Raw genomic sequence first — 27,425 nt, 5'->3', positions numbered from 1 at the left:
TCTCTCCCGCTTAACCGGCATGTCGCTGATATTAATCTGGAAAGCTTCTATGCACGAAAATCTCTCCTCTTTTCGACCGGTCACTGGATCGGGTGATAATCCGGAAACGAGCACCATCCGGTCGTTTGGAATGATACACAGTGATCACTAGAATAGTGAGCACTATTTATCAAGGCCAACTTCTCACAGGCGGCGTCCAAGTACTCCAGCAACGTCATTCTGGCGCTAACGACGCAGACGACGGACGCGGAGCCACGGACGACGCGCAGGGGTATTGCTACGCAAAAGTTTCCGGATCCATTCTGACGCCTGGGGATATTCTAAGGTAAGGAATCTATCACGAACGTGTCTCTTTCAGATATGTAAGATCTGCAGATGCTTATTGGTGAGATGAGGACAAAAAAAAAAAAAAAGATTATGCGGAACCAGTCTGATGATGGGGAATATTCGAAGGTAAGGAATCTGTGCTCAAAGTCTCTATCAGATAGGCTTAAACAACCCGTGTCTGTAAAATACTTAGACAACTGGTTCTCCTAACATGAAGGAGAAAGGAGACTGCTAACACAAGGCCTCAGAGAAAATACTCTGTCAATGAGATGACATTAACCGAAACAGCATGGCAGAATTCCACAGATGTGGAGACCAAGAAGTCAGTGAAAGCTGGGTGCTGGAAATGGGGCAAATAAGATAGGAAAGGATGAGAGGGGATGAGAAGTGAACCAACCAAATGAAGTCAGAGGACTCGATCAGGGCTTTAATAATAGTCTCAGTAGAACATTTGTCTCAATGCTCAAAACAGGAGTAGTTGGTTATCTTGTTTTTTAATTATGAAAAGGAAACGCTGTTCACAGAGGGACCATTTTCACATTCCTTCTCTAAAGAAAGGACAAGCCCTGTAAAGCTGTAACGTTCAAGGACTGGAAGAGTGACATAAGTAAGAGAAGAGGCAAACAGGTGGTTTGAGGTTATTGCAAGAAATGCCTACATAGCCAGAAGGCAGCAGAATTAAAAATCAAATAAAGTGTTCAAGACAAAGCCAGGGAAAGGCTTGCAGAGGTTACACAAAGCATGCAAAATGCCCCTTATAAACAGAGCAATCGCCAAAAAATATTTGTCGGCCAAACTGTTCATCTAGGAACACAGTGGATGAGTGAATAGGCAATAGTCTGTGGCTTTTGGGTGCATAGCTTCTTCAAAGCCAACATTTACTGGAAACTGAATGATCAAATGATGAGGATGTACTCTCTCAATTTTATTTCACTACTGGTTTGCAAATAGAATACCTGGTCTTGCCCTTTTCTGTGGGAGAAGTCCCAGATTGGCTCTAATCAACACCGGTACATCCCACAGTCCTTTGCAACATTGGGAATGGTGGCTCCATTATTTAAAAACACAAGTTGAAGAACAAATAGAGGATTTGAGCCTGAAGGGCAAAACAATTTGCATAACCCTCACTATATATTTTATTACAATATTATTAAATCTTCCAAAACTTAACTCCAATGTTTTAACTCACTCAGGTTTAATATTTTAGGTCAGAATTTGTGAACATATTTAGTATACAATTTTGGGTCAAGAGGGGTGGATCCACCAGATTCCTTTACTGTAGGGACACTCGGCATGAAGTTTATACGAAACCACTGATGGTGGTCTATCCTTCCTAGTACAGGGACACGTTTTAGTACATTTAAGACAGTTCAACTTTAGAATAGTCATTTAATAAGTTCACATGAGATCTAGTTCATCTTTATTAATCTCTCTGGCACAGTGATTCTGTGGGTATCTGACCAGTTATTTCGTGATATTCTCCCTGGCCCAGGTAAGTGCAGCATTGACTAGGGTCAGTCATAACCTACTGCCACATTTGTTTCCTAGATAATTGCTTACGTCAGTACAGTTGTAACTTGCCTTCGAATTAGAGGTCTCGGCTACTGGACGGTTTTCAATTCCTGCAGTCACTCTTGCCAGCTCAGCCTCCGACTGTTTTAAGGCATTCTGTAAAATAATTTTTTCTCGCTGCCAATTAAGTTTCTCTGCATCAGGAGCAGTATCAGAAGGATCCAGTGACCAGACCTATCCGGAATGATCAAACAGGTATCAAATAATAAAAAAACAATATGTGACATTGCGCATCAAGTGTCCACAGCATTATTTGGGTAAATCTAGAGAACATACAAGTTTCTCTTTGTAATAACTCATGACCTCAGACCTTCAAGCTATATTCCTTTAAACACAAAGGATGTCTGTTCCTCATAAGTGGAGGGACTGGAAAGGCCACAACAGCCTATATAGGAGTATTGTACGAGTTACTTACCTTCGGTAACGATGCATCTGGTAGAGACGATTCTAGCCGCCGATTCCATAACGTAGAATTATCCCCAGGCATGAGACTGGATCCGGAAAACATTTTGCCACAGCATCCCTGCGCACCGGCATCACGCGACTCCGCCCAGGCGTCGTCCGCGTACGTGACATCAGCGAGGTCACATAAGTTCCACCCCGGCGCGCCTATTTCAGTTTTCTTCTGAGAACTTAACGCGCCACAATGGGGAGCCAGTAGAGAAACTGTGGAAGAATGGGAACAGTGTGCTAAACAGCAGAAAAATGGAAAAGAAAAACTGAATGGTGACGAAGAATACCATAAGGAGCAGTGCCAACATTGCAGTACCCAAAAGCAGTGATAAAAGAAAGAACAGAGCTCAGCCCTGAGCAGCCACCCTGCCAGTTATGAAAACAGTACCCCCCTTAAGACAAGGAACATATGCAAAATGTCATGACAACATGCAGCAGGACTACAACCCGGACCAAGAGCCATGAAGGGGAGCCAGTTCTAAGATAAACAGGGAACAACAGACCTCTAAGGCAACCCCAGCACAGAGTGCAACGACCCCACCAAGGGAGCCAGGACAGGGCACGGCCAAATGACCCAAACCCAGAGGGAAGCAATGGGACCAGGACCCTCAGAAACAAGAGGGAGGGAAAGGAGGGACGAAAGAAGGCCAGCCTCAATCCTGGAGCAACCAGAGCAGAGGAGCACAGGAGTACCTATAGACCCAGCCTCTACATTGCCAAAGAAGAGGAAGGAACAAAAAGCAAGACAACGGAAGAAAAGCCTAGAGGGCCCAATGATACGAGGGAAAAGAAGGCAAACCCACCATAGACGGAAGGCAACAGACCAGACAGAGCAGCGCCGGCAGTAATAAGCCACCCGAAGCAGGAAAAACTGCCTGGGTCCCCAGGAAGACCGGGTAGGCTATGCCTGACAAAGGGAGAAACAGAACCATCCCAGCCTCCAGGACAAGAGCATGAAGGCGAGGAAATGCCCGGACACACTACTACGAAGGGGCCGCGCACACAACCTAAAGAAGCATCAGCATACATAAACGCCATGGAGAGCAGGGGCCCGAAGGCGACCAGAACTCCCTAGCACAGCGCAAGCTATATAACAGCTACCACTACCCCACATAGGGTACGTTAAGTCCCAAGACATGGGAACCCTCTTTGGAAGAAACTTCTGCAGCAGAGGAAAAAACGAAAGAGCCAAGGGGAAAAAACCAGCAGAAGGCTTGTCAAGCAGCCCAAGAGAAAAACAGAAGGCCTAATCTCAGGGCCAATTCTGTGCAGATAACTCAAGCAAAAACACACAGTCAACAAAGGGCCGTCCAGCAGCCAACAAAGCCACAGTCCCAGCAAGGAGGACTTGAGTGGCCATAAAACACACCTCACAGCAGGGGCAACCGGCCCAAAAGAAGGTCCAAGAACCAGATCAACTCAGCATTCACTGAGGGGGGAGAGGGGGGGAGGAGGAGAATGGAAGATCAACCAGCCGCTCCCGAACATTTTCAGGGAACACACGGTCCCGAAGCCAAACATGGCGATGGAGGGCGACCGAGGAAGCCATGGCACTGCCCAGCACATCCAAGATGTCCAGAGCGGAGCGGAGAATAAACGCATGATGCCCCAAGTCAACCTGAACAGTCTCCTGTGAAGCGGCGGATCCCAAGGACTAAGCCAAGTCCCACAAAGAAGAGGTGGCCATACATAAGGTGTTAAGGGCCCACATAGCAGCGATGGTCGAGGTGAACATGTTGCACCCCCAAGAGTCCAGCAAGCGGGCCTCCCGGGACGGTGGAGACAACAGTGGCGGCAGGGAGGGAAAAGCCATCCGCAAAAGTGGACTGGAGGCAGAGGGGTGGAGGGAAAGACATGCCGGGTCACGTGGCGCTGGAAGATGCCAGTGCAGGAGGTGTTGGGGCACCGGATCCTCTGTGGCGGGGCGCCCCCAAGACCCCATCAGGGAAGAAAGGCGCGAACCCCCAAAAGGAAGCAATAGCTCCCTCCCACCACCAGGGCCCTGGTGGAGAACCTCCAAAAGATGTTCTGCCGGGAAATGAACAACCGCGTCACCCATGCGCAGAAAAGCCACAGCCGTGGACACTGCGTGAGAGAAGGCCGCACCCGCCTCCGTAGGGCCCCGCGGTGGAGAAAGCAGCTCCTCCGTGGGCGATGGCTGTAAACTAAGGCGGCTGTCCCCGAAGCCAAGTGGGGCGGGTAAAGGCCAGACCTGGAAGTTAGAAGGAGGACCCGAAGAGGGGGGGACCTGTTGCTCCACCAGCGAACACTGCGGCCTCGGTAATGGTGGGGAGCCGCCCTTTGATGACGCCGGTGAAAAAGCCACCACCCGGCAGGCTGCCTCTGGGGAGGATGACACCAGCAGGCACCCAACCTCCAGAGAACACTAATCAGCGACTTGACACTTTTCCGACGGCGTAGAGTCCGCAGCCTGAGGCACGACGTCATCACCATCCGGCACCTAAGGAGACGCAGGACGGGGCTCCTCCAAGTCACGCAGCGCCGGGGACCGGAGCTGAGCCAGAGACAAAGTGGCCAAGGGGCAGCACCGGAACAGCATAGACTCTATCTCTGACGAGGCAGCCGCCTGCCTGGAGTGACGAGAGGGACCAGGGGGAGTGACAAGAAGCCCTCGACCAGCCTCGGCCCAGAATGTGACGGAGGTGGTCCGCCAACCCATGCGGCGCCGCAAGGGCCGATTCAACCTTCTACTCAACCTCCGACGAGGCAGCCGCCTGCGTGGAGGGACGAGAGGGGCCCGGAGGGGAAGAGGGGTCCCTGTCCAGCCTCGACCCAGAGCGGCAGCTCAGCCGTGAACAAGGCCGCCGCCTGTCCAGAGGGCCGAGCGTGGTTCGGGGATGCGACCCGAGTCCCGGCAACCTCCTGCGACACCACAGTAACTCCCGCTGGAGTTTGCGGCAAGGCAGAGGTGCCGTGGTCGGAAGGAGGGACCCCCGAAGGGCCGCACCCCAACAGCACCACCTCCTCCAAGCCTGGAGCCGAGCCAGCCGGTGACGCGGCGGAGGGACCTGCTTAATGCAAGGGATCTGCCGACGTCCCAGGAGGGCAAGCAGGAGGAGACGCCAGCAAGGCCTGCAAAGCTGCCGCATATGTTTCCATCTGGGCTCTCGAAGCCCCCTCACCGGGAAACGGTGGATAGGAGGACGACACGCGGGCCGCATCACCTGCGGAGGGCCCAAGCCCCCGGCAGGCCGAACACCAGACCCCGGGCACAATCTGCGACACTTAGCCACCGGGGAGTAACGCTCGTGCGACATTGGAGAGGGATGAGGACGTCGACGACGACGGCCGCTTATGAAACCTTCTGCCGAGGCTGATCGAGGGGATGAAGCCGACCTTGAGAGATGCGCCCAAGAGTAGTTTCATCCGGCGCTCGCGTCGCGACTTTGGCTTCAACTGTTGGCACGCTTCACAATCAGTGGTGCCATGATCTTCCACTAAACACCACATGCAAATGAGGTGAGGGTCAGTTGCCGACATAAGACGCCCACAAGATGTGCAAGTTTTAAAACCTGAAGGCATTTGCACACTGTTCCACCAAAAGATATCACAATGATAAAAGAAAAAAATGCCCAAACAGGCCCGAACAGAGACCGGATCCGCGTTGCACGTGGAAAAGGAAAAAAACTGACGTAGGCGCCCCTGGTTGGGACTTATGTGACCTTGCTGATGTCACGTACATGGACGACGACTGGGCGGAGTCGCCCGATGCCGTTCCCCGGGCGCGCAGGGATGCTGTGGCAAAAAGTTTTCCGGATGCAGTCTCACACCTGGGGATAATTCTACGTTAAGGAATCTGTGGCTAGTAGTCTATCAGATAGTCAGTTCTTTTTTTGACCACTACCAAATAGATCATTACATTTGACCACAATCTCAAAGAAGGGAGGGTACTAGAGGGGAAGGTTGATGTACAAGATCATAGAACAACATGCACAAGAGTTACAAAGGTGAGTAGAATTGAACATGTTGTTTACCTTTCTTAATGGGCTTTCTCTACGTAACTGCAGATTAATCACATACAAGACTGGATCTGGAAACTCAAAAGAAGTATTCATGTGTGCAGGAAAGTGGTGTAGAGTGCTCCACGCTGATGTTGTTACACTCTGGAAGTGACAAACAGGGGTGCACATAAGCACTACCCTGGAGTGCTGACATAAGCTGCTTTCTAAGGCTCAGATGTACATCCAATTAGCAAATTGGCTTAACCAGTGCGCAAATCTCTAGTTTGGGAACTTACTAGATGGATAGAGTCCATTGCAAATAACGGGGAGGTGGCAGGGTCGGTGAAGAATCTGTGGTAAGAGTATCCACAAGAACGAGTGTTACTGAAGAAAACTTATTCTTCTGATGGATATTTTCAACTGCAATTTCTTATCTTGTGAACAGATACAGAAGCCAGACATATCCAGGACTGGATCTTCGCGTGCTAGCGAAGGGGGAGGGAGGGGGGGGGGGGGGGGGGGGGGGGGGGGGGGTGTGGGTGGGGGGGGGGGGGGGGGTTTGGGGGCCACACGCTTAATCCTTCAGTTGGCTGCTTCATAGCCTGTTGCGCAACAGATTTGTATGCAGAGGACTATCCACGTGGAGATGAGATTTTTCTGCACTGCCTAGCGTTTTTATGCTCCAGAGAAGCCAACAAAGAGTTGATTGTCCACCTACTTGATGGTACTTGGCTCGATAATTGAAAGAGTTCTATCTTGGAGTACAAATGATGGAGTCTCTCCTCTTCTTGAGAGGGGTGGTAGGGCAAAGAAAATTGGAAGGGTGACATGCTGCATTCCTGCCAAAGGTAGTAAGACCTATCCATGTCATGCAGGCAGAGTTCTCAACACCAGTTTGTCTGGAAAGAATGCTGTCTACGGTGGCCTGACCTAGAGGGCCTGCAGCTCACTGACACGATGCGCTGACGTGCTAGCGAACAGAAAGGCCTTTTTTCAGGGGCAAGCGGAGTGTCTGCAACTCTAACAAACTGATGTGGAGCTGTTTTCTGGCAGACCAGAGTCCTGTGACATCCACCTCTCCCAGAAGACCTCCCTTTCTCACCTTCTGATGCAGAATAGACAGATGGTCCTACCAAACTCTGCTCCGACACAGGTGCCAGGTGAAAAAGGAATGGGAGGGTGTAGCCCCGCTGAATGGTTTGCACGACCTACCGGTCAGATAGGATGCTCAGCCATCCACGGAGGAAGTGGCGAACCCTGCCTACTACACAGTGGTTTTGTGCCTCTAAGGTGCACTAAAGAGGTTTTGAGCTTGTTGCCAGAGGGGTGCGGGACGGGAATGTATCCTGATGGTCTGGACATGATCTGCTCGGGACACGAACCCGATCTCTAAAGAGCTGAGAGGCCAGTTATGCAGTCAGAAATGCCTGGTGCTGCCAATATGCCAAGCCCCTGCCATATCCCTGAAAAGGGCAAAACATTTGGAAAGGTGGCCAAATTGGTGCCAAAAGACCATAGAAGCGCACTGTGGGCTGTCTTCTTTCTTTAAAAAGCACTAGGGCAATGTCCATATTTTTGCCAAACAGGTGACACGTCAAACAGCATGTACATTAGGGATGCCTGGACATCCCTGGGAGAAGCCTGTGGATCTCAGATGCATGGCGCCGAAGTATCACACTTGTCCCAATAGTCCATTCTAGACAATAAGTAGAGTCTAGGGCTGTGTAAGTGTGGGACTGCTGGTAAGATCTACTAACCATATCCCAGAGTATATGGGTGTAACATCCCAGAAAATAGATTGTGCTGATTGAACTCAAGGCAAGGATGGCCAATGAAAACATTCTCTTTCCAAACTTCTCCACACGTTTGGACTCTGTCTGGAGGAATAGTTTGAAAGGTGTTATGCTTCAGTCTGCTAGTGGACACTTCTACCAACAAACAGTCAATGGTTGGACGCTGAGTTAAAAAATAACTAAATAAACAACTAAAACCTTGGTCATCACTAGTTCTCCTAATGACTGTGGTACACAATGCACTTTACTCAGCTGCTGATTCAAGGGAGAAACCAGCAGAGTATCAGGTGAGATATCCAGCCCACTCATCTTGCAGGTCCAGAGACTAGTTTTTCTCATCATAGGGTGGGGCAAACTTATCCTTATTACATAATACATTATCGTATCCATATGGATGACTGGTCACAGTCTGAGCCAAAAAGTTGGTGCAGTTGTGTTCAGCTATGGTATTGTGAGAGTTAGGGTCGTTGAGTATAGCTGTGCTATGTTGGGATCGGAGTGCGACCTCTGTCAAGACAATTTCAGGTCAGTGTTGGACTCCAGAACAGCTTGTAGATTTTCCTCTGGTGTGGGACCCAAGGGGCACAGACGGAGCAGAGGAGAAATCAGCTGGCGGTACCTCAACTGGAGGCCCCTGAGCTCTTTGGGCTCTGAAGGCATGCCAGAGGGAGGCAGAAGCATGTTGAAGGCCAACAGCATGGCTTAAATAAAGGCTTTAATCTCTGCTGCATCATTGCGGAAATTAGGGGTGCATCTGGACGAAGGTTGGAATGGTCTTCAGTGGAGCAAGAGCTAAAGATCTGGAGGCACAGTGACACCCTAGTGTCTTCTGTGGAGATTTAGTGGCGGGAAGGGCTAAGTCCCGCTTGGACATCTATGGTTCCTTTTGGACTTGTGCAAAGACTTTGATCGCGATGAAGATCCATTGCGGGGACAACTTAAGGAGTGAAACTTCAACCAGGAGCGGAACATTGTGCAGTCTTACAGTGGTTTCTATGCAGAGTTTAACTTTGCATTTTCTGAGGGCTTTCTGATTCATCAGGGTGCCATCATCACAGGCCTTGAGTTGTGCGATAAACACCAGGGGCACACCTTGTGGGGGATATGTGACAGACTTCTGTTTGCAACACTCCCTACAAAGTTTAAACTCTCTTAGGCGACATGTTCCCTTGCACACTGGTAGAATTAAGAAAAAAAAAGTTGAGAAAAAAAAGCTCTTCAAGTATGAAGAGAAGGAGCGGAGCTCCACCCCTGTGTATGAAGGCATGGAAAGAAAGGACAAACGTCAGTGTGCATGGCTGGCACTTGTATTCAGCCTGCTCTTCACTTGCTGAGTGGAATGAATTTGGCGCATAGCGGCACAATATCACCTACCGGTGTGCAGGAGTGTTGCTGTTTGAGTTTTCGGATCCAGTCTGACACCTGGGGATATTCACTAGGTGAGGAATCTGCTTTTTAAATTATTCAACAGAACTAAAATATGTGCTTCACAAGAAAAAAGGTTACTGAAAATGTAGATTATTTACTGAACCCTACAGTCAAATCTATGGACATCTCTCATGAATGACCTTTCCCTTGCCCAGACTACAATTGTTGCTCACTAAGGCACCTGTCTATATTCAGTGTACTGTACCTGGTCACTCCCTGTTCCCCTGTGCAAATGGTGCTTAAGGTCTTTCTCAATGGTCGAGAGTTCTCTTCTCAATCTCAGTTTCTCCTCGGTTAGTCCGATCACAGACTTTGTAAGTTCATCGTTTTCCACCATTAACACATCTGTCAGATTAGTGGAGCCTTGCACAGGGTTCTAAGGATGCAAGAAATGTACAGAGCTTTATTACATTAGGACTGAATAAATGAACGGAAAAGAATACCTTAATATCTACAGTATATATAGCATTTTAGCATCTCCAGTCATACCGTAGGAAAAAATTAGTTAGGTGGGGAGTTTGAAAGAAAGGCAAGCTTTTCCTTGGAGCTCTCCACTTCATTTATTCACACAACTCCCACACAGTCACGGAGGCCCCCACACAACAAAGTTTGGGCAAGAGAGTCACATACCAAATTCCCTCTGCATCAAACTTACTTGTCCGAGGGCATCCAGTCTGGGTATCTATGCAAAGGGCAAGCGCTGTGGTGACCCTTCAGAATGAGCTGGTTGGGGGGGTCGAAAAAAGACCCTCAACTAAATATTCAGCACCTACGAACTAGGGTAAGCCATTACTTGCCTTACCGCTGCTACCTTGGCCTAATTACATTCCCAACTTCATTACTTACATAACAGATGCCAGCTCCAACAGCAAGCTCCCACCCAAATAGACAGAATTTTTTTAGGCTTTATGTTTGACTCCAAATCCAACCTTAGCTTAATTTTAAAGAAGTATGCAGAAAAAAGCCGCCACCATACCCCAACCCACAAGTCCGACACCATGCTCCACGCACAAGGCAGCCACAATGCTCCACTCACAAAGCCATCACCTTGCTCACACTCACAACGCTGCCACCATGCCCAACCCATGCATAGCCATCACTACTATGCACTGTCATTCCAGCAACTTAGCTCCACCATCATTCAACTTAACATACATCAATACTGTCAGCCAATCAAACATCTAATTTCCAACCTTCTCAAGAGATATTGGGATAGAAATTAAGACAGAGTATGGTGGGGTATGTGGGTAAAGTGAAGGGGACACCTTAAGTTTGGAATTCCGTGTGTTTTTAGCCCCTATGGTGAATCTAAACTCCCTTTAAAAGTTTGGTTTTCTAGGTTAGAGAGAGACACAGACACAGACAATTTTCAAATTCTAAACAGTGCTCAATTGCACTCGGAGGTTAGGTCAGTTCTTAAAAATAAATGCAGCATAGCAACCTTGATTTTGGACAAAAAAAAGCCTGTGAGGTGAAAAGGCCTATCCTCCTTTTTGCTGGAGGAGATATTTTGTTTGCATGCATGTATAACAATCTACTCTGGGAGGAGGAAGGGTCATGTGCCAATCTCTGAAAGATAAGACCGGGCTAGAGAAGTATGGAATGTCTGCCAAATCGCTTTCTTTCAAATGTCCAGGTGGTCTGGTATGAACATGATCTATGCCAAATAGGTTCCATTCTGACATAAGAACAAATTACTTACCTTTGGTAACAATATATCTGTAAGAAACATTAGTTAGTGATAGATTCCTTACCTTAAAATTACCCCCAGGCATCAGACTGGATCCGGAAAGTTTGTCAGCAGTACCCCTGCGCGTCGGAAGGTGGCGTTGTGCGGCTCCGCGTCCGTCGTGGTCGCCGAGATGACGTAGCGGCAGCTACTTAGACGCCGCACTCGCACGCCAGTTCTGTACACGACTTTCCGCACGAAGAACGCAGAGCCATGCAAGATACTGACCACTGGTGCATTGAAACTAGGGCCCTGAAAGGGACGACCTTAACCCTAGGAATCAGTTTGCAGAACGGGGAGGATGGGTGGGGCGGTGAGGAATCTATCACAAACTAATGTTTCCTACAGATATATCGCAGCCCCACAGGGGCCTCCTTTTTCGCCAGAGAATAACAGGCTTTCCTACAAAAGACAACCCAATAGGAGATAGTCCGCTTGTGTACGGCCCAAATTTTCTTGGCGCCAACGTAGCCAACAAAGAGCTCGTCATCCACCCGGAACTGTTGTGTGCGGTTCAAGTAAAATGAGACCGCACGTTTTGGGTCCCGACGGTGGAGCTTTTCTTCCTCTCTGGAAGGATGCAGAAGCGGAAAGAAGGTGGGCAAAGTGATTGTCTGCCCGATGTGAAAGGCAGTGCCAACCTTTGGCAGAAAGGATGGACATGTTCCGAGCACAACCTTGTCCGGATGGACAGTTAGAACAGGAGGTTTACAAGAAAGAGCCTGGAGCTCACTTACTCTACTGGCAGAGGTGATGGCAACCAGGAAAGCAGTCTTCAAAGTCAGCAAACGAAGAGGACAGTTGTGAAGAGACTCAAAGGGAGCGCACATTAAATATGTAAGAACTAGGTTTAAGTCCCACTGTGGCATTATAAAAAGAATAGGAGGGAAAAGATGAGTAATGCCTTTGAGGAATCTATTTACAACAGGGGACTTGAAAAGAGAGGGCTGATTGGGGAGCCTGATTAAGGCCGAAATAGCAGAAAGGTAGCCCTTGATAGTGCCCAGAGCAGAGCCCTACTGGGCCAAAGAAAGAAGGAACAGAAGAACTTCTGATAAAGGGGCAGAAAGGGGATCCACAGCCTTTGCTGTGCACCATGCCACAAATTTATTCCACCTGCAGGCGTATATCAACTTAGTGGAGGGAGGCCTGGCTGCCAGAATGACATTGCAGACTTCAGGAGGCAAGTCGAAAGGAATCTACTGCTGACACTCAATCTACACGCAAAGAGGTGGAGACTGGACAGGTTCGGGTGGAGGGCCGTCCTCTTCTGCTGCGAGAGAAGATCCTCCCGAAGAGGCAGTCGGATCGGGGGATCGATCGCCATACTGAGTAGCTCGGGATACCAAACTGTGAGGAAGGACTTACCGGCGTATCCTCCCATTCAGACACCTGTGCCCCTCTCCAATCGGCACCCGCAGGATCCTGCAAAAGGACAAAACCCATGCCGCTATCCTGTCTCTCCACAGAGAGCCGGCGGCGTGAACCCGGAAGTAGGCAGAGGTTACCCCGGTAGTTCTTTTCCTCTTCCATTGAAAAGAGGGGATTTCGGGAAGGAAGGCGGTCAGACCGGTGGCACCTGCCTGAAGAGAACGGACCTAGCAGAGATACGACGAAGGAGACCCAAAGAGTGGAGAAGATGCTAGGGAAGAGGACGCGAAGCCAGATAAACGTTGGTGTGAGGAGTGGTGGAGTCCTCCGGAGGACGCTAGAGAGCGGCTGCAACTCTGGATAGTTGCAGCAGAGCCGGTGAGTGAAAGCGTCTCACGGGAAAACGAGGGGAGAACACGGGAGGCGGGTAGGGAATAGGGGTTCACTGTTTTAGAAGGTGGCAGGACCATCTATAAGTGTGTTGAATAGGACACAGTGTATACGTGTGAGGGTCCATAATTGTTTTTTTTAAATGTTATTGTGGGCCATAGAATGGACAAGTTGTTACCGTGTGGCATCATTAGCTGGGGTGTGTGACCTCCAGTTTTATCATTTTTGCTTGTTTGGAGAAACGGTCCATTAGATAAACGGTCCATTCGCACATGACCCCAACCCATGGCACTCCCTAAAGTCTATCCCTCTGCACAAATTTACCCTGAAATAAACCTAGTCTGAGCACTTTGAGGTGTGGCGACGGGTGGACCATACAGAAGTAACCCAAAAACTTGTATGCTGACGGCTCCTTCTTTTCCTCTCTTATGAGCCTCCGGAGAGACACATTTGACCCAGAAGACTAACAACAAGAAACATCGCCCTCATCGTCTACATCTGGCTCACCTAACACGCCAACAGAAAGGGAACTGGGAGAACACGGACTTGACTCAGAACATGAAGTTGGTCAATGATTAGAAGTTTGCTTGCACCTCTCTAAAATAAATTACATTTTTGGGACCTAGGGGGCATGGCTTAGAGCATCAAGATGTGGTCGCACTCGAAGAGTGCTCCGGACCCCTCCGTCATATGTTCCACAATCCACTGCCATCAGTAGTCTTACGTCCGCCCCAACGGCAGTAATTGATGCCTCACTGCAGCGCCATGGGTTGGGGCGACTGAAATTCCCGAGGGCACCCGCCTGCCGCCGATAAGAGTCTTCCGGAATCGAGGCCTTCGCTGCGGCCTACTGGCTTGGCCCACCATCTCTTCTACCCCGGCTAGGGGCCTGCGATGGACTGGGTGACACCTGCTGAGGCATGGGGCCTGGGCCGCTGGCTCTTCAATCAATCAATCATATTATTTGTAAAGCGCACTACTCACCCGTGAGGGTCTCAAGGCGCTGGGGTGGGGAATGCTGCTACTGCTCGAAAAGCCAGGTATTGAGGAGTTTTCTGAAGGTCAGCAGGTCTTGGGTCTGCCGTAGGTGGATGGGGAGGCTGTTCCAGGTCTTGGCGGCGAGGTGGGAGAACGATCTGCCACCTGAGGTCGCTCTTCGGAAGCGGGGGGACTGTAGCGAGGGTGAGGTCGGCAGAGCGGAGCTGGTAGGTGGGCATGTAGAAGCTGAGTCGTCTGTTGAGGTACGTTGGTCCGGTGTTGTGGAGTGCCTTGTGTGCGTGGGTGAGGACCTTGGAGGTTAACCTCTTGTTGACCGGGAGCCAGTGCAGGTCTCTCAGGTGGGGTGTGATGTGGCTGCAGCGAGGGATGTCGAGGATCAGGTGTGCAGAGGCGTTCTGGATGCGTCGGAGCCGTCTCAGGAGTTTGGCCGAGGCTCCTGCGTAGAGGGCGTTTCCATAGTCCAACCCTGCTGCTGACGAGGGCCTGGGTGACTGTTCTTCTCGCTTCAGTGGGGATCCACTTGTAGATCCTACGGAGCATTTGGAGGGTGTTGAAGCAGGAGGAGACGACGGAGTTGACCTGTTCAGTCATGGAGAGGGTGGAGTCGAGGATGACCCCTAGGTTGCGTGCATGGTCGGTGGGTGTTGGAGCGGTTCCCAGTGAAGTCGGCCACTAGGAGTCGTCCCAGGCCGAAGGGTTGGATCAGAGGATGAGGACCTCCGTCTTGTCAGAGTTTAGCTTCAGTCGGCTGTTCCTCATCCATTCAGCAGCGGCCTTCATTCCTTCGTGAAGGTTGGTTTTGGCGGTCCTTGGTGAGGGAGAGTATCAGCTGGGTGTCATCGGCGTAGGAGAGGATGTTGAGGTTGTGCCGATGGGCGACGTGGCAAGCGGTGCCATGTGTTCGTAGTGTGTGGTGACAGACCGTGTCGAAGGCAGATGACAGGTCCAGGAGGATGAGGGCCGCCGTTTCTCTGTTGTCCAGCAGGGACTTGATGTCATTGGTGGCGGCGATGAGAGCAGTCTCGGTGCTGTGGTTGCTGCGGAACCCGGACTGGGAAGGATCCAGGATGTTGTTCTCCTCGAGGTAGTGGGTCAGTTGTTCGTTGACGGTCTTCTGTATGACCTTTGCCGGGAACGGGAACGGGAGCAGGGAGATGGGCCGGAAGTTCTTGAGGTCCTTGGGGGTCCGCCTTGGGTTTCTTGAGTAAGGCGTTGATCTCGGCGTGCTTCCAGCTCTCCGGGAAGGTTGCTGTCTCGAAGGAGGTGTTGCTGACTTTCCGGAGATGGGGTGCGATGGATGTCCTGGCTTTGTTGAAGATGTGGTGTGGGCATGGATCTGACGGAGATCCAGAGTGGATGTGTTCATGATCTTGATGGTGTCATCGTCGTTGATGTTGGTCCAGTTGAGCAGGCGGTTGGTGCGGATGGTGGTCGTGGGGGCGGAGGTCTCAGTGGTTGTCGGGGCGGTCGTGGCGTTGAAACTGTTGTGGATGTCCGTGATCTTGCGGTGGAAGAAGGTGGCCAGCGAGTCGCACAGGTCTTGCGAGGGTGGAACGTCGTCGGTGTTGGAGCTGGGGTTGGAGAGTTCCTTCACGATGTTGAAGAGCTCTTTGCTGTTGTGCGCGTTGTCTAGGCGGTCTTTGAAGGAGGCCCTTTTGGCGTATCTGATGAGGTGATGGTGTCTGCGGGTGGCATTCTTGTGGGCGGTGTGGCTGTTCGATGTTGGTTCACGGAGCCAGATCTTCTCCAGCTTTCGGCAGGTTAGCTTGGAGGCCCGGAGGTCTTCAGTGAACCAGCTGGCTTTCTTGTTGGTATGATTGTTGGAGGGTTTCTTGATCGGGCGAGGGTGTTGGCGCAGTCGTTGAGGTTGTGGGCGGCGGTATTGGGGTCGGTATGGTCGGCGGGTGGGCTCTGGGCGAGGGTGGTGGTTAGCTGGTCTTCGGTGACTTTGCTCAAGCAGCGGTGAGGCATCTGTTGGGTGTGGTGGTGCGTTTCTTTCTTTTTGTAAAAATTTTTTTGAAAACCTTTATTGTGCATCAAGAAAAGAACAAATACGGGCCTACAACCAACAGGCCGGCCACGGATACGTTTGAAGCACCAAAGCATGTAATACGGCGACACAGTAACATCCTGTCACGAGAAGCAAGCATTCGAAAGTTACACTGTAGGTCATGATGTTACCGCGTCCCAGGATTAATAAAGGTTTGTTTTATATTTTTTTGGCAGCTATTAAGTTTGACATTCGTAATTTTAGCATGAGCAAAGAAACCAAAAGAGCAGAGTCCGTGCAGGCATGACGTGATAGTAGCAACAATATTACCATGCAATCATTAGCCCAGAAGTAAATCTCCACAGGCGGAAGAGCGGCTCTGAATTTGTACAGCAGGATTATCACAGTCAACGTCACAGACAGTGTCCACCTCCACCCACCCATCAACTATCCCAAACACGGACCCAAGATAGAAGTAAAGAAAGAGAAACGAAGGCAAAAAGAAAAAGAAGCAAAAACAAGGCACCATAGAAACCGAAACCAAACTAAAATCCCATCCCCCAACCCCCACCTTACACGCATGCAGAGGCTACGGCCTACCCCCCCCCCCCAGCAGTGTGTCTGTCGCCCAATAAACCCGAAATATAGAGTAAGAAGAAAGAAGAGAAAGAAAGAATAAATATAACTTCTGAGATATAGGGAGTAAGAAAAGAGGATTCTAATCTATAACTCCCAGTAAAGAAGAAAAGAGGGGAGGAGCCAACCGAATACTAAGTCTCTCGGACACTCCAGCCATACAACATCTCTTACCCTATACACCGCAACAAGAATAGAGATTATACAGTACGGAGTAAAATGGGGAGAGATCACACGTGTCATATCAGCACGCACTTAAGAGGTGTCCCATCCCGAATCCCCACCCGCCAATCAAACCCAAATCGTCACATCCCCTCACGTGTACCAGCAAAAACAGTCAGCTGCGAGCATCATACAAAGCAAGGAGAGTCACACTAGCACACTTTAAAGAAGCGCTTCAATCCGAGACCTCGCCAGCCAGGAATGTACAGTCCACCAAGGGAAATCCGCTAACCCTGGCCAGTCCGCACACGTCCCCCCGGCCAGAACCCTCGTAGGGCAACCCCCACTAGCAGAACAAAGGAACAAGATGGCCGCTCTCGGCAGGGAGATGTTGTTCCGAGACAAAATGGACGGGTCCATTCTCGACCAGATCCATGAACCCCACGGAATAGTGCCAACAGGTGCTCCCAAGGCTGCAAGATAATAAAAGTCAGAAGCAGGGCCAACTGAGCGTGGGCAATCAGGCTAAGTAGATGCTGCGCCTGCGGCGCCATTCCCAAAGGCAGCAAAGCCACGGCAGAGATTATGAGCTCTGATAGAGGTGGAAACAGTGTAGCGCTGGTGAAGAAAGCGGGCATCCAATCGCGTCCGCCAACACTGCCGGAGAGCTGAAGTGTAGAGCACTCGTGCGGCAACAATGTAGCCCGGTCAAGAGTCAGGATAGGCAAAGCGTCACAGTGAGAAAAGCAAGCCAGTGGTGTACAATCCACCCCGGGCGCAACAGCCTCAAGTCTCTCACACAGCGATAGAAAGCCTTCACGCATTTCTGCCCGCAAGTCGTCGAGTGCATGGAGAATAGAGCCATAAGTTAGAGCGGCCGGGAATTCCATCTTCTCCACGATCACAGGCGCGGCTCCCAAGTCAGGACAGTGCCCAGGGCCCCGCAGCACAGTCCAGTGCTTATCCGAGGCAACGTTGGTAATCAGCGCAGCCTGACCAGCCATCTTAGCAGCCCCACCGGGGGAATCACAGGGGCGCGTGGGCGCAAATACCACAAAACAACAGGGACTCAGGTCGCCGTCCCAGAGCAGATCTGTAAGCAGTGGGCGATCCGTAATAGAAGCCCCACGCCGATCAAGACGGAGCGGGAGCAGGCTTGTGGGGGAGCTACGGTATTCAGATGTCCGCCATCATGGGGGTGGCGCAGCGCACCTCACCTGTAGATCCCGGTAGCAGAGGCACCCATGAGAACTCCCGGTCGGCAGGCACACAGTTCACAAGTTAAGGGCAGGCGCAGACATTAGCAGACAGCAGCGCCAGTCAGGGCGCCAGGTTCGCTCTGCATCCATAACCCCTCGTAGCTCCGGCAGCCGCCATGTCTGTATCCCAGCCTGGGTCTCGGTCACGGGGGTAGAGACGAACGCCGCAAATCACTCGATAATATATCGGGTTCTCAGGCAGGCAGGGACATCGGGGGAGCACCAGTCAATGCAGCGCTCTTTCGCCGTCCTCCCGCTATCACGCCGTGGCAGGATAAAGATCAGGATATCGTCGCGAGGAACAAAGGATCGAGGAGCCGAGAGACTACACGTCCGTTCCCATCGCCATCTTGGCTCCTCCTCCCGTGGTGGGTTTCTTGAAGGTGAAGTGGATGCAGCGGTGGTCGGTCCAGTGGAGTTCGGTGGTATGGTTGAAGGAGACGTGGGGGCTTGCGGAGAAGATGGGGTCAAGCGTGTGACTGGCGGAGTGGGTGGGTGTTGTGACGAGTTGTCTGAGTCCGAGGTTGGCTAGGTTGTCGATCAGGCTGGTGGAGTTGGTGTCATTGTTCTCGAGGTGGAAGTTCAGGTCCCCGAGGAGGATGTAGTCCGTGTAGGCGAGGGCGTGTGTGCTGACGAAGTCGGCGATGGAGTCGCTGAACTGTGGTCGGGGTCCGAGCGGTCTGTAGATGAGGGTTCCTCTGAAGGTGGTGTTGGGGTCGGTGTGGATCGGTGTGGATCTGGAAGTGCAGGTGTTCGGCGGTGCTGAGGGTGTCGTCGGTGTTGGTCAAGACTCTGAGAGTGTTCCTGTAGACGATGGCAATTCCTCCTCCCGCTCTGTTGGTGCGTGTGAGAAGTTGGCCTGATATGCAGTGCTTACTATTCTAGTGATCACTATGTATCAGTCCAAACAACCCGTATTGATGATTAGTTGTAAGTCAACCTTATAGACCAGCTATCCTAGTAGCATGGATACGAGCAGTCTTCGGGCTAAACTCTAGAGGGCGTGTTAAGCCAGCTGTTATACCATCACATATACCCCTTGAACACCAAGTGAAAGGACACCACACAAGTGTTATGAAAATAAACAGTGTATTTATTTATTTAGATCACAACAGCCCTGTACTCTTTATGAGGACAGGGTACTAAGCACACAACAAAACTCTTACGAAAATACTTTAAGTTGCACAATTTACACAAATGCCCGAGGGGCACGGAAAACCATATACTATGAAAGTGGAATGCGAAATTACTAGCAGGTAAGTGTGAGAAGTTGGCCTGATATGCAGTGCTCACTATTCTAGTGATCACTATGCATCAGTCCAAACGACCCTTATGGTGATTGGTTGTAAGTCAACCTTAGACCAGCTATCCTAGTAGCGTGGATACGAGCAGTCTTCGGGCTAAACTCTAGAGGCTGTTATACCATCACATACCCCTTGAACACCAAGTGAAAGGACACCACACAAGCGTTATGAAAATCAACAGTGTATTTATTAGAATCACAACAGCCCTGTACTCTTTACGCGGACAGGGTACTAAGCACACAACAAAACTCGTAAGAAAATACTTCAAGTGCACAATTAATACAAGTGCCCGAGGGCACGGAAAGTTTAGTGTTCTCGGGCGAACCCGATAAGGTAAGTCGGAAGCGATAGGGACTCGGGACCCTTAGATAATGAGGCTATGCGGGCACCGAAATGCCGAAGTTACCTAGCCCAGGGGCTGTGGCTGCACAAGTCTTTACAGACGTCGGGAGTCCTCGCTGACGAACCAGGAGCCGGAAGGAAGGAGTTGCTGGCCGGCGACCAGTGGAAATAGTTCGTAGAGATCCAAGCCTGGATCAGAGATGGATGACACCTGAAAGCAGAGGGGACCAAGTTCGTAACTACTAGCCAGTAGTCAGAGGGTACCAGGAGGGCACCGGATGATCGTCACCTCGAGTAGGTGAGTGGGCGACGCTAGGCTCTGCAGTCTCACGGACCAGGAGGCGTTGTCGGCGACCAGGATGGAGGTGCGAGCTGTCCCACGAAGGTTGATGCTGTCTGTGTCGCTGGGCCCAGGATTGGGGCAACAAGCCTTGGCAAATTCAGGGCCACGTGGTGGACCTAAAATGGCGTCTTGAGTGGACCAGGAGGGTCCGGGGTGCTCCTCTCTCAGGAGGGAGCAAAGGCCAGTCTGGAGCAACCAGACCAGCAGCGTTGGTTGTCGTCGAGAAGGCCACAAGCCAGCGGCTAGTAACCAGACAACGTGACGAGCAGCAAAGAGCAGAAGGGCCTCACGCAGATCGTGGAGATGCTGGGAGGCTGAACTTTGATGCTGGAGCTGCTCAGGGTCGGGGCTTCTCGGACCCCAAAGCACTCACCAGAGGATCCCTCGGTGGTCGTGCTGGTTTAGAATTCGTGCAGGTTTTGAGGATGGCCGGTCCCTCGAGGTCTTGTCGCACCCACAGATCTCAGCTGAGCTGACGATGTGGGTAGAGGTCAGAGGTGCCTGGGAAGCCGGTTCTCGTCGAGCTGGGCAGTCGGATTCCTGAGGAAGGACGTGCAGCAAACCGCAGAGTTTTTAGATGGTGCCTGCGGATGCAGGGTGACTACTCCTTAGCCACAAGGGAGAAATCTTGAGAAGAGTCTAGAGTTCCTTTCGTAGAAAGTATTCTTGATTCAAAGATTATCTAATTTGGAAGGGTTCCCGCTCCTGCCTTTATCCTAAAGAAAGGGGTGGGTACGCGACTAGGTCCTGCCCTAGGGGTGGGACCAGGAAGGGGGGTGGTTACACCCCTCTCCCATGCCGGACTTTCCCCAGGTCAGGGGCTGGGGTGCCCCTGGAACCGGTTCTAGCCGGCAGATGCGTAGTGAGCACCGGGGTGCCACTCCGCAGTCACCTTCCTGTAAAGCCCTGCCTAACCAGGATACACAAAACCCTGTCTGGGATGGTACGAGCACCGCCCCGGACAGGAAACCCTTTGTCCAAGCTCTCCTCGCTGGAAGGACTCCCAGCAGCAGGAGGTCAGACTCGTGTCTGTGGTGGCAGCATCCATTTTGTGGAGCTGAGGCTTCAGTTAACTTTAACCGGGGTTCACAGTTACGTACATGTCGTGTCCCTCTAGAAGGGTGGAATGCTAACCCCGTCGCCAGCATTGGTGAGGGGTCAGTATCCCGATTCGTATGACACCTTACTCGACATGTCTTGATAACGCGATACCGAAGTTAGCGATATATGGTACGCAATATCATGGAACAGCCATTGGGTCTTGGTTCCGCAAGCTGCAACCGGGCTCGGCTCATGCCAGAGCGCCAATTCACACAATTCCACGCACTCTGCCTTCAGGATTGTCAAGGCCTGCCATAGGAGTGACTGATAGGAATTCGGGTGTCCATTTTAGGGTTAGATATAGGTATACTATATCTAAAGCAAAGGGTGATTACACCACCTTGCCCCAGCTGTCGTGCAGCCAGTTGTCAGATTTAGATGGCCATCCAGGGGTGGCATAATACATGCTTCAGCCCCTGGTAGGCCCAGGGTACACCTATGCCCTGAGTTACAGGGTCTGATAAGGTGGCCCAGTACCAATTGGAAATGTACCTAAGGTACATGGAATCCATTTTAGAGAGAGAGCAGTAGGCCTGGGGTCCTGATTGGCAGGGCCCCAGGTCAACTAAGTCGGAAAACCAGCAAAACACCAGGCAAAAAGTCGGGGGTAACCATAGTCAGATATCTACCTTCCTACAGTAAGTACTGGACTAATAGGCTTTGGAATCGCTAGGACTACGTTACTGAACCTTCAGATTACTAGTAGGAGGCCTAGGGGACCCGGACTGGGGCTGAAACTGGGGTCGACGTCCGGGGACAGCGCCGGGAGCGACACCCTCGGGGTCGGCGCCAGCGGAAGAGTCGTAAGGCCAACTGGCGACGACTCGGATCCAGGCCTGGATCCTGCGGCGTCGGGACTGGAGTCGACGACTGCGTCGAAGCAACCGCCGGGGTCGGAGCCACCGGCCCACTAGGGCTCCCAGTCGGACCCGCGGGGCCCGAAGAAATCTCGGCAGGTTCCGACGGAGGGAAGTGCGACCTCATGGCCGTGAAGAAAGCACTGATCTCCTCTGGCGTCGGTTGCAGCCCAGGTACCGGCGGGTATGGGGCTGGACGCGGCACCGACTGAGCCGCGTGGGTGGTGACACCCGAACCCCCGGCTGCGTCGCGCGAGCGTCGGGGGGAGGGGTAGAAGAGCAATGACGCCTCTTCGACTTTTTTCGAATGCCTAGAGTTACCTGAGGACTTGAAGCCCGACGAGTGTTGATGACTCGTCGAGCGGCGATGACTGGAGCTCCGCGACCGGTCCCTCGACTTCCTCCTCGACCGGGACCTCGACCGGGACCTCGAGCGGCGCGGAGCCAACTGCCGGAGCTGGAGCAGCTTACGGGACCGCTCCGACCTAGCCTTCGAGGTCAAGGCCCGGCAGTTGGGGCACGACTTTTCATCATGGTCGGCCCCAAGGCAGTAAAGGCACCAACGGTGGGGGTCGGTCACCAACATCCAGCAGTGACAGGCCTCGCAAGGTTTAAAACCAGGCATCCCTATCGCCACCGCGAGTCGAAGGTAGACTCGAAATGTGATCAAAAGAGATCAAAAAAGTTAGTCAAAAAATTACTAGAGTACTGCTGTTCCCGGATCTGCGCTTGTTGGCGCGGAAAAAAAAAAACCTGACGACAGCGAGCGAGGGCGTCATCTAAGTACTCCCACGACATCATCCCGACGGACGCGGAGCAGCAGACGCCTACCGATGCGCAGGGGTACTGCGGATGAAAACTTTACATCCCAGTCTGACGCCTGCGGAAATTCTAAGGTAAGGACTCTAACACTAACCTGTTTCTTTCAGAAGACCTGGCGTATGGCCCTAAAGGCACATGCAGTGGGACAACAAACTGAGCCAGCACACACCTCTCTGGCAAGGTAGGTGGTTGCGAGAGGTGACTGCGCTCACGGGGTTCAAAAGGTGGGATCATATTGGCATATCATTGTTCGACGATGTATGGGTAGGCAACTACATTAGGACGTTTCAAGACCCTTATTACTAATAGCTCAACAACAATCGCTCCACTGAGGACCCGGTGAGAGGGATGGCTGGGCCCTCTGGAGGAGGAGGAGGAGGACTGGTGTGACGCCTATGTGACCCCCAAGACATCACCACTTCAGCCAGAATACGCCTAATCCAACTATATTATTTACACACTGCCTATCTCACCCCAGAATGCCTCTACAAGGCAGGTCTGTGTCCCTCTTCAAACTGCAAACAATGTGGACAGGAACCGGCAGATGATTTTTACCAGATGATTTGGACCTGCCCTTGCCTTGCCTCATATTGGGCTGCAATAGAGTCCGAACTCTCACACGTCCTGACTTGGCAGGTTCCTTGTGATTCCTTACAACTCATCCTGGGAGCAATAGGATGTCCTAGACGGATCCAGAACTGAAATTATTCCTGGAGACACCCATCACGGTAGCCAAAAGTGACATTGCACGTCATGGGCGCAGTCAAAACCCCCAAATATAACCAAATGGCGCTAGGTCGTAGATTGGTGTGCCGCACAGGAAAGACCCAGATTTCGGGCCCGTGGATGTCCAAATAATCATAAAAAGGTCTGGAGCAAATGGATGAATCAATAAGACAGAGTAGAATTGTAAGCTATTTACATACACACAAATGTACGGTTTATGCACCTTGGTTGAGAACTGTCGCACTCACTTATATTCAAGTAATGCAAATGTATTCTGAAGCGTAATGGAACATTGGTCAAAGTGTCACACTGTTCCTGGTTTACTTGCTCGTAAAAAACAATAATATTGTTTATCAAACATTTTGCGGGTGGGGGGGACCTAAACTATAATTGACAATGGAAACAGGTCTAGATTATAAAAGACCATTTTACTTCCTCACAGGAAACTGGTTTTTCAAGTTTGTTGGTAACCTTGAGAGTAATAAATACAGATGTTTGCTTACCGAAGCAAAAGAAGATAATCTCTGCAATTCCACCTTGAGATCAGTTAGCATTTTCAATAAAGACGTTAAAGCTTCTTCATCTGAATATTCAGTAAAGGTCCTAGATTTAAAGACAGAAATATACTGATTTGTATTATCAATTAAAGTCTTGTATTGAATAGTAACATATTAAGGTACAAGGCTTCTTCAGTGGATAATAAACTAAATGACAAAACCGTTTCTGTAATGCCTCACCTGTCTGTAAAATGTTTCCCAAACTCCTTTAGATGGATTGCAGCAGAAAGTAGCTGCTGTCTCATCTTCTCCATCTTCTGCAGCTGCTGGAGAGAGAGAGTGCCAAGTTTGTGAGAAGCAGCCAGGCTGGGATTAGCGGGATCTTTCAGAGGGCTTGTTGGATCAGCTGTTGGCCGTTTCCTTCTCACCAGCTGTCGCTCATCCTCCTCAAGCTCTGCGAGAGTCTGCTGCAGTTCCTTGATTCTTATTTCATCTCTCTGGTGCTGAAGCTGTAATTCATGCTGTCAAAAATAGTTTAATTATAAATAAGGTTGCCATACTGATTAGTAAAAAAAATACTTCTATGTACAATTCCAGCTTAACATGCTGCCATTTGTTAGAACAAAAACAGCTAGCAGACTTGGACCTATTAAAACATTAAAAACTGCAGTGAAACTCCTAATTTTGGGTTGTCTCTCAAAGCCAATTAGTGAAAGGACCTGTGGCTATGCCCTTACAGGCTTTGATGAATTCCTGTAGCATGGAGAGCAGTTTGTGATCTTTGTTTTGTATATCTAAGGGAAGGTAAATGAGTTGCATGTGAATCTATGAGGGTAACCAATGTGAAGAACAACAACTACAAAGAGCTAACTGTATGCTTCTGCAGCACTTGATCAGCCAGATTCACAAGCTTTGAGCAGAGTACAAAGCAGTGACTGCTGAAGAAAGTGGGATAATGAGGTTTTGAGTAAAGATCATCAAATACATCTACCATACTTTTGTCTCTGCTTTAATGTCTGAAGGAAGGAGTAACCCTTTGCAAATGTGTGGTGTCTTCCATGTTGCTGCTTTAGAAATCCCTTGTAGTTGCTGTTCTACTGCTGGTTGAATGAGCAGTAACTTGTCACAGGAAAGGTCTGTGGCTTTCTGATGGCCGAATTTAACGCAGAACACACTCTCTGCAATGCCTCACATTAATTAAAATCTTTACAAGCATTAAAAAAAAAATATATATATATATAAAACGCAAGTCAAAATTAGATAACCACTAATGTTACCTTGTGCGATTTAAAAAGACAAGCATGACTGACGTTAATAAGCGTACTATTAAAAGATGTCGCAATGTAGACTAATTGCGATGAGCTAAAGGACATTTCTAACGTATACTAGGTGCAGGATGGCAGGTTCTAAGGGTATTCTATAAAATGCCTTGTGGTCCGGTTCCCTATGGACAAGAACCTATCTAGCAGTGCTTTAACAGCGACATAAAGTGACCTGCTCTTGTGCGTTTAAAGTGCTCCGTGGTAGTGCAATTATGAATAAGCCTGCTTGGCAGTCGGCAGGCTAGGTACCCAGTTATCTGATCTTGGCCAAGGGAAGCTAGGCATTATGACAAGCACTTACAGCGTTGCTGGATCTAGAAGTAAAGAGGTTAAAATCCTAATTAGTAAAAAAGCCAATAGGCTCGGGGCATTGTGGCAAGCACTTACAACTTTGCTGAACCGAACTATCAAACAAATACTAGACAGTGCCGATTGGTGTACAAAGTGCCCTGTTAACTGAATCCAGGCCTACTGTGTCAGAAGAGTGCAATAAAGTCCCACATTCTAATGCAATAAACAGAAAACATGTTGGGCAATCAGCTAGTGAAGTGGCCTGTTGTCTAATCTTAGACCCCAGATTTTTTCTTTTTGCTTCACTGGTTTACGACTTTCCCTGGCTGTGGACCTGCTAATCAGACCCACAGCCTAGCTGCTCTCTCTCTAAATTGACACGTGTACCTTAGGTGCATTTACCAATTGGTACTGGGCCACCTTATCAGTCCCTGTACCCAGGGCATAGGTGTACCCAGGGCCTACCAGGGGCTGAAGCGTGTATTATGCCACCCCTGGCTGGCCATCTAAATCTGACACAACTGGCTGCACGACAGCTGGGGCAAGGTGGTGTAAACACCCTTTGCTGTAGATATAGTATACCTATATCTAACCCTAAAATGGACACATGTACTCCTATCAGTCACTCCTATGGAAGGCCTTAACAATCATGAAGGCAGAGTGCTTGGAATCATGTGAGATGGTGCTCTGGCATGAGCTGAGCCCGTTTGCAGCTTGCGGAACCAAGTCCTAATAGCTGTTCCATGATAACGCGTACCATATACTCTTAAGTGCATTATAATCCTCGCGGTTATTTGCCAACTTTGGTAACGCTTTATCAAAACATGTCGAGTAAGGTGTCATACGAATTGGAATACTAACCCCTCGCCAATTCTGGCGACGGGGTTAGCATTCCACCCTTCTAGAGGGACACGACATGTATGTAACTGTGAACCCCGGTTAAAGCTTAACACAGCTTCAGCTCCACAAAATGGATGCTGCCACCACAGACACAAGTCTGACCTCCTGCTGCTGGGAGTCCTTCCAGCGAGGAGAGCTTGGACAAAGGGTTTCCTGTCAGGGGCGGTGCTAGCACCATCCCAGACAGGGTTTTGTGTATCCCAGGTAGGCAGGGCTCAGAGGAATGTGACTGCAAGTGGCACCCCGGTGCTCAATGTGCATATGCCGGCTTGAACCAGTTCCAGGGGCACACCAGCCCCTGAGTTGGGGAAAGTCCGGACAGGGGAGAGGGGGGTAACCACCCCCCTTCCTGGTCCCACCCATGGGCAGGACCTAGTCGCGTGCCAGCCCCTTTCCTTAGTATAAAGATAGGAGCGGGCCCCTTCCCAAATTAGATAATTCTGAATCTTGACGACTTTCCACGAAATAACTCTTGAACCTTTCTGAAGACTCTCCCTTGTGACTGAGGAGTAGCCACCCTGCACCAGCGGGCACCATCTAAGCGCATGCGGTTTGCTGCAAGTCCATCCTCCGGATCAAGACTGCCCAGCTCGACGAGACCCGGATTCCCTGGCACCTCTGACCTCTACCTACATCATCAGCCCAGCTGAGATTCGTGGGTGTGACGAGACCTGAAGGGACCGGCCATCTTCAAAACTGCACGACGCTTACCCAGCACGACCGCCGAGGGATACTCGAGTGAGTGCTTTGGGGTTGGAGAAGCCCTAATCCTGAGCAGCTCCAGCACCGAAGTCCAGCCCCCCAGCATCCACGAGATCTGTGTGGGGCCCTTCTGCTCTTTGCTGATCA

General features: G+C 50.6%; 1 protein-coding gene across 1 annotated transcript in view; it reads right to left on the bottom strand.

Moving 5' to 3' along the window:
- Window positions 1-27,425, bottom strand: part of PCNT (pericentrin) — a 1,129,672-nt gene that overhangs the window by 127,611 nt on the left and 974,636 nt on the right. Inside the window, exons 41-44 of the mRNA XM_086956243.1 lie at window positions 24,304-24,584; window positions 24,070-24,169; window positions 9,741-9,911; window positions 1,909-2,073 (exon numbers count right to left, since the gene is read on the bottom strand). Of these exons, the coding sequence (XP_086812369.1) occupies window positions 1,909-2,073; window positions 9,741-9,911; window positions 24,070-24,169; window positions 24,304-24,584 (717 nt within the window). The remainder of the gene's footprint in view (window positions 1-1,908; window positions 2,074-9,740; window positions 9,912-24,069; window positions 24,170-24,303; window positions 24,585-27,425) is intronic.

Source organism: Lissotriton vulgaris, chromosome 2_1, assembly GCF_964263255.1.
Source record: "Lissotriton vulgaris chromosome 2_1, aLisVul1.2, whole genome shotgun sequence".
NCBI lineage: Eukaryota > Metazoa > Chordata > Amphibia > Caudata > Salamandridae > Lissotriton > Lissotriton vulgaris.
This window is presented reverse-complemented; position numbering and strand designations above follow the sequence as displayed.